This window comes from Symsagittifera roscoffensis, chromosome 3 (assembly GCF_963678635.1).
Source record: "Symsagittifera roscoffensis chromosome 3, txSymRosc1.1, whole genome shotgun sequence".
Classification (NCBI taxonomy): Eukaryota; Metazoa; Xenacoelomorpha; order Acoela; family Convolutidae; genus Symsagittifera; species Symsagittifera roscoffensis.
Window position 1 is genome coordinate 67,484,541 of NC_087064.1, and position 10,825 is coordinate 67,495,365.

Genomic DNA, 10,825 nt, shown 5'->3' on the forward strand with positions numbered 1-10,825 from the left:
TCCTATCAGAATTCAGTTCTTTTTGGGGAAATTTTGATGAAAACTCGTTTCCCATCGGAAACAAAGTTCCATTCAAGGTATTTTTGCAATTTATGGTTTCAAATCACAAGAAAATATGTTCATCTTAGGTTGTAGCTACCAATCAGAGAAAACCTTTTAAGGAATCAAATCTTCCAAAGTAAAAGAAGAAAAAAATTAGAAATAGTAGCTTTTCTCCAACTTTTTCAACAAGCCAATTAATTTTTTTTAATAAACCATGTGACATTGATGATTTTTAATTAGATAGTCAAAAATTTTGACTTTGATGTAAATTTCAGAGAATAGCTCAAAATTGATTAAAGTTTCAAAGCAAATCTCTGGAAATTTTTTTCCAAACTTAATCAAACAAAATTTGAATTTTGAAAATTTCGAAAAAAATGAGGGAAACAAAACTTTTGCAGGGAGATTTGACAATTTTAGGAATTGGTTAGGAAATGAAAAGAGTCTTTGAAGTTTTATGACACGATCTTTTGATTAATTGCAATTTTTCTTAAAAAAATATGTTTTTTTTTTCATGTCGGGTGTAATTTGGCTGTAAGTTTAAATCTTTGATGGTCAAAACACGGTATAAAATTGAACTCTTGAGTGAATTTCTCAAATAAGCCCCTACTCAGTCGTAGAGCTCTATTTTGGACAATACGAATGTCTCTAAAAAATTGTGAAAAAAGTATGAATCCAGATCTATTTCATGAATGAGAAAATCACACGGAAATTTTTGTCTTTTTTATTTTAGAATAACTCATCAAACTGTTTTTATCTGACATTTATCAAATAATGATCATATTTAATTCAACGTTGTGTCTAAAAACTGCTGAGTTCTGATTGGTCGAAAAATTTTCTGGAAAACACTGGAATTTTCGTCATAAATGGTATTGTTCGTAGGCAAAGACGTCATTACCATAAAAAATCAGCGCGGGCGGTGACGTCACTTCGATATAAAGGTTGACGTCAATTCCGCAAAAATAAGTTTTGCGTAGATGTTGAAGTCATTCATAAAGAAGAAATAAAGTCATGGCCATAAAAGGATATTTCGTAGGCGATGACGTCACTGTTAGTAAAAATAGAATTTTTTAATTAGATTGAGTCATTAATTTCATTTGCAAATCTGAAATTTTCAATTCAAATTTGCTTCAGTTTTTACAATTCGTTGCTTCGCGAAAAGAAAAAAACTAAGTTTTTTTCTCGTTTTTTTCTCATTTTTTTCAATTGGTACTTTAAGTTTAAAGTTCAACAAATGAAACTTGAAAAGCAAAAGGTCCGAACTGTATTTTTATACAGAGAGCAAAGAGGAGATGGATTTTGATTTGGCCATGAAGCTAATTTTTAATCAGTCGACGGTTTGTTCTTCTCGTGAACAAGAGTTCCCAAGTTACTACTCTCTCCAACAATATTAAAGAAAATAGCATGGAGCTTATGATTCGGTGGCCGACCTGAAAAAGATTAAGGAGGAATAAAGGGAGGATGGCGAGACACTGAAAGAACTTGTCAACATTTTTCTGTGCTTGTCAACACTTTTTGCTGGATAAGGAGATAGAATTTGGAAGACAAAAGTTTTTAACTTCCGTCTGTCAAAGTTAGATACTAAATTATTCAATTTCAAATAATTCTACCGCTAAAATCAACATTGGTCTAGGGTTTGTTGTTTGATATTTTGAGATTGATACATATCGATATTGCTACGCCCATGAAAAAAAAATTTGTTCGAAAAATTTCATTTGGTGTTTGCTAAGGAAGACTTGATAACAGTTCACCGGAAAGTCGAAAAATATGTTTTTAAGGTGCAATGTGCCAAGAAACGTCAAACACAATCAAGAGATTCAAGTTGATCATTAACGTTACAATTTTTGCAACTTTGCTTAAAAACATCTCAAATGGATGTCCGGACTTTGTCTTAGTTGAGCTTTTACAATCACATACGCAATTGAACTTTCTGTTAACCAATCAAGACCAGGAACCATACAAAGGTATTTTTTGTCCTTTTCTAGCATTAGCCACGTACATGTACGGACTCAATGATCTCAAATCTCAAATTTTTAGATACTTTACAAATTTATATCAAAGTCTGGTCAAGATCGTAAAACCTTCGTGAAGTTTTCCTTGAACACTTAACTGTTGTCGAGAAAATTGTGCAAAAAAAAACATTTTTTTTATAGGATTGCGATATCCAACAAGAAAAGTATGTAGAAGAACTAGCTCAGCGAAGTATTGGAAGATTTGATAAACGGTCATACCACGTAGCTTCAACACTCGTAGGATTCATTTAGATAATTTCTTCAAGTGTTTTCGATGCCCTAGTTATGAAACTTTTTTCCACAGATCAGATCACTTCAAAAACATCTCCTAACCGGCAGAACTTGTTTGCCCGAAGAACGTGTATGAACTTCGCGTAACCTTGTTTGGAAAACTAGAAGGATTCAGTCTTGCAGTTTCTGAAGCAAACAAACTTTTTAATAATTTAGCAATTTTCAGTTTTGAGTCAGTTTGCGTTCCTACAGAGGAAGTAAAAGAAACACAAACTACCACCTGGATTGAAATCATGTTCAAGTTTCCGTCTCTATATCATCGAGTTTGATTGGAAAACCCATCTTTTTCTACAAAAAAGATCAATCGAACTTGATTTTTAATTTTTTTTTAGCTACCTCTATCTGTTGACTGAACAAAGTATGCTGGAGATGAGAACATAATTTCAAGAAATTGAATTAGCCAACAATGAACCAATGGAAAAGTTTTTTGATCAGCTGAACAAATGAGGTAAAAACTAGTTAAGTAACAAATTTGAGTCAGAAGATGAATGCACTGAAGATTTGAAAGAAGCAAAGATGTCAACACAACTTTCGCGATTTCAGAAAAATCAAATCATTGATTTGAAACAATATCCGGAGAGATATGTGAATACTGAACCTGTTTTTGGAATCAACAGTGGTAGTTATAAATTGAGCTTGATGCTTAATCCCTTATTTGTTTCGCAATAAAGAACAAGAGACATCAGTCAGTAAAAAAAGGAACCGTTTTTATATCTTTCAAGTTCAAAGATGTACGATTTCTTGACATAAAGAAAATTCTGGGTGAAGCAATAACTCTGGACTCGTTTCTTAAAGCATGTAAAATTAGCGAAACGAAAAAATTCTCCTCCTATGAGTGGTTTGACAACCCAGACAAACTTGATTTCCTAAATTGCCACCGTATGAAGCCTTTTCAGTAAACTTAGAAATAAAAATCCTGTAGACAAAGAATGAAAAAATCATGAGAAACTGAGTAAGAGTGGGCTTGATGAGCAACAACCAATGAAAAAGCTTCAAATCAAGACTTAACTTCCATCCGGTTAGGATACTTGGCAGAAAAACAGAATGACTGCGTTCAAAGACTTTTTGCAGTGGTACAACTACAAGAACAACGATGTCGCTCCAAACCCGGAAGCTATGCAGAAAGCGACTCAATTTCATCATAACCCAGCAATTAAAATGATGAAACTTGGATACACACTTCCAAACCTAGCAAACATATGTCTGCACAAATCTACAAATTAAAAACTTTATCCGTTTTGCGAAAGTGATAAAGATTTATATGAAAAACACTAGAAGAAATGATCGATGGTCTGTAGTTGATGAGATTTTTCATGAAAGTCATCAATTTTATGTAAATGAATCGTTGGAATTGATGCAGCTTCAACCAACTTGGAACTGATGCAAGCCAGCTTTACTCAATGTTGAAAGATGTGCCAACAAGACTGTACTCGAGATCGGATTTGACACCGATATTCAATTTTGAGAATTTGGAACAAAGACCAGAATGCAAAATTGAGAGCTTTTTCAAATCTGAAAAATAAAAGAAAATCTACCGTTTTTTTGTGAACGGTTACCATCACTGTTGCTCCTGTAAAAAAGGTCGACCCTCCTTAACAGATCAGGATATTGAGCGAGTTAATAAGAATAGAGGAATGGATGACATGAAACGGGAGTGCACTAAAGAGAAAGGATACAAAGTTGAAGAAATATGGGAGTCTGAGTGGTGGGAAACCATCTCAGAACTCATTTTCAAAAAAAACTTCTTTCCACAGACTCCTTTTTAGCAAAAATTAAAGATGCAACTCTTTTTGACTATGTTCAGTGCATTTTAGTTGTTACAGACAAAATAAAATCAAAATTAGCCAAGTTTCCTCCAAGTTTCAAAAACACTGAATTTGAAAGGAGCCATATTAGAGACTACCTGAAAAACTAGGCAATTGAGAACAAAATATTAAAACATTCTCAAAGAATGCTGATATCTAGCTTCAAGCTAGAAAATGGAACAGTTATAATTCCTCTCTTCTTTTTTTGGAACTTGGCTTCCAGTGCACCAAAAATTACTGTTTCGTTCATTATTCTCCTCAAAAACATTTCCAAAGTTTCGTTCAATCAGTTGTTGATTTTAGTTGTTTATCAGGAGTTGTAGCCGAAACAATGATATTTTGGGTAGTTCCTCCAACGGTGTAGTGTGCAAAAACTTTTACCATTGACTTACCATGAAACAAAAACCTTAAGTTTCTTGCTCATCCTTTAGTTTTATTTACTTTATTGACCTAACAGATGAAAAAATGTCCCAGATCTGAGAATAAATTACGGCACTATAGTTAGTTCTATGAATTGAATCGGCTAAAACATAGGCCATTTTTCACCTTAAACTGGCCCAACGTTTTTTTTTCTAAAAATTAATCAAGTCATGGCCAGTTGTCAAATTTGGGTGCCATTTTGTAGAGAAAGCATATAATTTTTTGCAAATTTTTATAAAGTGAAGGTTGAAGTTTTATTTGGTTCATCGGTATTTTGCAGTTGCTTTTCAATGTCGCCCAGATTATAGTCTTATTCTTTGCACTTTTTGTCAAATCCTTCAAAAGTTTGCAATATCGGAAAAATCCTCGACAATTCCAAAGATTATACGCACTTAAAAGTTGAATACTTTCTTGGAATTCGAGGGTTTTCTAAGTAAAGATCTGAAATTTTTTTTCCAAAATTTGAGGGTTTTATGCACTAAGTTTGTTCTCTTAAAAATTATTAAGAATTTTTGAGTGTTAAGATCAACAACAAACAATTAATCAAGCTTTATGTTAATCACTACAATCAGTTTTCAGCCGCTGCGGCACTAAGCATATGTATTAAAAATGCTCAATTAAAGTCTTTTGGCACATTTGGATAATTTTTCGAAATACTTTGAGGAATACTGAAAAGTCGTCCGCCTGAAAAATTCAAAAAGTCTTGTGCTCTGACCTGACACCTCCCTATCCCCCCCCCCTGTTCTAGGCGCCCCTGATCCACTGCAGCTTCACCCTGGAGAACACTTGGTGGGTGAATACTCTGTTGTACACTGTGGTCGCCCTCCTCCTCCCCCTCCTCCTCATCCCCTTCTGCTACTACAAAATATGGACCAAAGCCGCATCTTCAGGTGAACACATCACACACCACGCAAACTTTTTGAATATAGTTTTTGTTTTAATTTTTATTTTTCGAAAAAACCATAGCCAGAATTGACCTTTTTGATAATTTTATAAGCATCCTGCGTTCCCCTCATCACAGAAGGGCCAAAAAAACACAATTTTGAAAAATAAGATTTTTTTAAAGTTTTTTTTTGAAAAAATTGGGTCGGAAATTTTGTTGCTGCTTGCAGAGCAGCCGCCTACTCAGGGCGGATTTAGGGGGGGGGGGGGGTTTGGTGGGCGGACGCTTTCTTCCCCCTAAGGGATTCGACCCCCTGCCGACCCAAAGGGTCCCCCCTTTGATACCTTTTAATAAATCCATTTTTGGCCTACCGACCCTAAAATTTTTTCTAAGGGCGCCTTAGGCGCCAATATTAATTATTTTTTGAGGGGGAGCGCGCGCCAAAAAAACGCGATTTTTTTGTCAAAATTTTTCAAAAAATGCCCAAAAACGGCTTTTTTGACTGTTTTTCAAAAATTTTCCTGCGGCGGAGAAAACTTTGCCAAAATAGGGGCAAAACAGTGCTTTGGGAGAGCTCAAAAAATCAATTTGGTCGACCTAAAAAAAAAGGTCGTCAAACTTTTCGAAAATTTTTTAAAAATCCGCCCCCCCCCCCCCTCGAGATAATCCTAGATCCGCCCCTGCGCCTACTCTTGCTTCTTTTTTATATTTTCAAAGTTTAAGATTAGTTTTGATTTTATGAACGTTCCTTTTTCTCTCGTTTTGTATATTTCCCAAACTTCCAGGTGCGGTGGCGAAGAGTGAGCGTCGTCAGCGAGAGCAGAAGCAGCTCGTCATCTCTCTCCTTCTCATTTTCTTCGTCTGTCTCATCACCTGGCTGCCCCTCGCTGTCATCATATTCGCAGTCGGCGTCGACAACAAATACGCCGCATACGTTCCCGAAGGTAACCCAACCCGAGCGGCACAGTTACAATGCTTAATCTTTCAAACTTACGGGGGCGAAGGTAACCCCACGTATACATTCCCGAAGGTTATCCAACCCAGACCGCATAATTGCAAGTAATTCATTAAAACTTAAGGGAGCGGACGCCCGTTTCTCAACTATTTGACCCCTTTCACCTAAATATTCACGCCTTCTTTTTCATTATTTTACAAATCAATTTTTGGCCGACTAATCTTAAAAAGTTTCAAATGGTGTCTTCGGTGCTAATAGATACTAATTTTGAAAAAAAGCTTCGCCAAAAAAGTAAAAATTAGTAGTGTCGTGGATTCCACAACGAGCGAGTATAGCTAGTTGTTCCAGATTCCGCAAATTTAAGCGGATTCTGCCATTTGTAAGCGTAAACTGCAAATGTAATTGAATATTGCAAAATTTTAAAGTATAATCTAATGATGTAAATGGATTCCGCAAATCGTAACCGGATATCGCAAACTCGAACAAATTCTCCAAATCTGCAGCCTAGAGTAAACAGCTTGTATACTTGTTTCGGATTCTACGAGCTGTTCCGGAATCATCAAAAAATTTTCCGGGTTCTGCAAATTTGGTTGCGATAGATTTGAGTGATTAGTGTGCATGGTAAATTTGTATAAATACACATAAATTCCACAAAATTGTAATCCAGAATACAATGATTTTTTATTTATTTTGCCTTCTACAAAACAATTTGGATTTCGAGAACTTGGTCGCGGATTCTGCATATTTGGCTGCGATCGATTTAGGAGACTCGTGTTTAAGGTAATTTTGTATAAATTATATAAACGTAAAATAATAGGCGAAATCCAAAAATATGGTTGTTTGTTACATATGAAAAACAATTTTGAATGATCCACTCGTAGAAATATAGATTCGACGGTATCAATTCATGCCTCCCTTGTAGTAAGTCTCTAAATGTATACGCAAGTTCACTAAAGTATGATTTTTTTATGTAGAAAAAATGCGGGCTTTCTCGCAGAGAAGTTTTGCGGCATCACTTCGTGCTGGCTTAAAACTTTCTCTCAGTTTTGCTTTACTCTTAAATTTTGAATTTGTGTAATCAAATACAATTCATTTTTTGAGAAGTTTAATTAGGCCTTGATGGTAATTCCATTTGTTTCTAAAATTTTTTCTTTGTTGCTTAGCTTAGTTACTGCTGCTCAAATAATTTTTTTGTCACTCCTTCAATCAAGTTTTTCCTAGAAAAAATGCTTTGATTGTATTAACCATACTCCGAATTATTCGTCTCTTAATTCTAATATTTAAGATCGTAATCATCGGAGCAATTTAATTTGAAAATTACTGAATTCTACAACTAAATCAAAACTGGAGACACTTGTTTGATCGTGCAACGGGAAAATGCAACAACTTTTTTGTGATTTTGGCTGAAAAGTTCATTTTCCGGTTATAACTTAAAACTTAGAAATATATGAAAAATACGATTCATTTCAAACTCATTACGATTCATTACGATTCGCTTATCAGAAATTTTTTTTTGAATCCTAGTTGAATTAATTCTCTTATCAGCTATTGAGGAAAAAGTTGTTTCTAATCAAATTATCTCATTTTTTGGTTCAGATAAAATTTCAATGCACATGCGCAAACACTTCATCAAAAACATTTGCAAAAAAAAACGGTTTTCATGGACTTTGAACAAAAAATAGTATATCGATTTATATCGAAGACAAATATGGTTTTTAATTGATTACCAAAGATTATATAGATTTTTGATTGCTGAAAAAAATCGAATATAATACCCTAAAAATCTATTTTTATAGTTAGATGGGTCATGAAAACCGATTTTATGGGTTTAGTTTTTTGGCGATATAATCCATTATAATCGATTATTTTCCATGAAACTCTAAAGCGCGTGCTTTCAGTCACAAGAATATCTTCTATATATAAACCCGACTTTTTTTTCTGTATTCTTAGTTAAAATCACTTTTGTTAATCTTTGTTTGGACCAATCCCTGCGTTACGATTGATGACAAATGAATTTTGAATTTTTTTTAGAAATATAAAAAATTTTGAAACTACAAATCTCCAATCATATTTGAAATGAAGTTTGTTATAGATGTTAATGAAGTTAAAGTACTCGTTAGTAGTCCTGAATAGTGTTACAATTGATTAAAGATTTTTTTTCAAAATGTTTTTTTTTTCAATTTTTTGAAACTTAAATATCTTTCAATCATATTTCTTGTGAAGTTATTATAGAACTTTGTCTCCCTAGATTTTGTTTATCACCGTAAAAAGCTCACCTCAAGTAAAAATTTTGCAAATAACGTACCACTCCTCACGAAAATGCTATTCACTGTCTAGAAAAATGGGCTCTTTCTTTTTGAGTGTTACAAAATGTTATCGACTTGAAGTAGTCTTGACTTTCAACTAATTGTCTGTCTATAAGCTTGCACCGACAAAAAGCAGCGAAAATATTTTCACGCAGACACCTCACATTTTTTTAACCATTTCCTCGGACTGTATTAAATTGAATTGACATTTTTAAAATTACAAAATCTTAAGTATCATCTTTTCTAATGAGCTCAGAAGTGAAGACATTAAGAGAAAATATTTTCAGAGCCTGGCAGACAAAAATAACTCATAAAAGATCTATGCAAATGAAAATTTAACCTGGAACTTTCTTGTTATTATTTTAGCATAAATTGATGAAGCTTTTTAAGCCGCTTTGAAAAAAGTTACACTCTCGGAACAAAAGATGGGCAAATTTTACCATGAATTCTTTTAAAAAATTCATCTTTATAAAAACTTTAACATTTTTTTGAGTTGGTTGCTATAATTATTTGATAGTCCGGAAAGCTTCGAAACAACAACGGTCGAATTTAGGAACCGTAATAATTTAAACGTAATAAGAAAATGAAAAATTTCAAATATTGTTTCAATTTTTTTGTATTTTGCAAATTCAGAGCTATATGTGTCGATTGAACTGTGGGCCCACGTGAACTCCAGCTTCAACTTCGTGGTGTACGGATTCACCCATCGGGGAATGAGGACAGCCTACCGAATGTGGGGACAGAAACTTCTCCCCTGCTGCTTCAACAGTGACTCATCTGCGGCCAGTCAGAAATCAGTTGAGGGAACTTCCGCTGCGGCGGCAACGAGAGTCGCCAACACAGGAGTGTGAACGAGTTAACGGATCAAGTTAACATCCTCCCCCCAAAATAGACCAGACCAAGTTAAGATCCTCCACCCCAGAGCTTAATTTAATTTAAATTTGGTAAGCGCTGCATGTAAAATGCTCGATTCTGATTGGCTGAAAAATCCAAACCTAAAACCAAATTAAGATCCCCCAAACGGCTTGTTTCCCCCCAAACAAGCCGTTTGGGGGATCTTAATTTGGTTTTAGGTTTGGATTTAGGGGGGGGGAGGATATTAACTTGGTCCGAGTTAACAGCTTACTTGAATGTTGATGGATTAGTTTGTATCTTTTTCCAGTTTTCCCTTTAATTCGATTCTCTACCCTTTCGCATATCTTGAAACAGAATGCATCTTTAATAAAAATTGACACCATGGTGTTTTCAAACAAAAGCTTACACTATTGGTCTATTTTTGTTGCAACCGCGCCACTGAAAGTTACCTGCAGGAACTATTGACTAGCTAAAGGTTTGTTAGCCCGACTTTGACGAACTCAAATAAAGCTCATAGATACATGACACGTAAATGACACTAAATGTCACAAATTTTTGGACTTTGAACAAAAAAATGTCGAAAATTTTGTCGACCTTTTTTTGTTTTTAAGGTCGACCAAATAACTATAGAGACCCTATTTTGACCAAACTTTCTACGCCGCAGGCAAATTTTTGAAAAAATAAATCCAAAAAAGGCATTTCTAGGGACTTTCTAGAAAATTTTGAACAAAAAATCGCGCTTTCTCGCGCTTTTTTGGCACTTTTTGTGAATTTCCTCAAAACAGATTTCGTTTTTGACTATTCAACGAATTAGAAAAAGAGATAATGAAAGCAGAATTTTAGATAATGGTTAAAATTTTAGTTTGTTCATAAATTATTGTTTTTTGTTCATACTTCAAGGGATCATTTAATTTGCATGGGACCTTTTGGTTTGGGCTATTTTAGTATATGGGATCTTTTGCTACAAAATCTTTTGTAATGGGAGCTTTTTTATGGTATATTTTCTCCTGACTTCAATAAATCAGCCAAATGAGACAACATGAATTTGCAGCGGTTTTCCTCTGGCACACAAGGTTTCAAATTTCTTCCAGAAAACTTTAGACGTTGAATTGCGCTAGAAATTTTCAGTTTCCCCAAATTTTTGTGAGAAAACTTTAATTACTTTGTTATATTTTTCAATAGACCTACACGTAAGCTACGTTTTCACCAAAAACATTACCAAAAAATTTACGAAACATTTGCACATAAATTTGATTTAA

The 10,825-nt window shown here is 34.2% G+C and overlaps 1 protein-coding gene across 1 annotated transcript in view; it reads left to right on the forward strand.

The window, feature by feature from the left end:
* The window catches only part of LOC134842947 (melatonin receptor type 1B-B-like), a 38,269-nt gene extending 28,670 nt beyond the window's left edge, over window positions 1-9,599 (forward strand). Inside the window, exons 3-5 of the mRNA XM_063859482.1 lie at window positions 5,316-5,457; window positions 6,236-6,394; window positions 9,345-9,599. Of these exons, the coding sequence (XP_063715552.1) occupies window positions 5,316-5,457; window positions 6,236-6,394; window positions 9,345-9,562 (519 nt within the window). The 3' untranslated portion in view covers window positions 9,563-9,599. The remainder of the gene's footprint in view (window positions 1-5,315; window positions 5,458-6,235; window positions 6,395-9,344) is intronic.
* The last annotated feature ends 1,226 nt before the right edge of the window (window positions 9,600-10,825 follow it).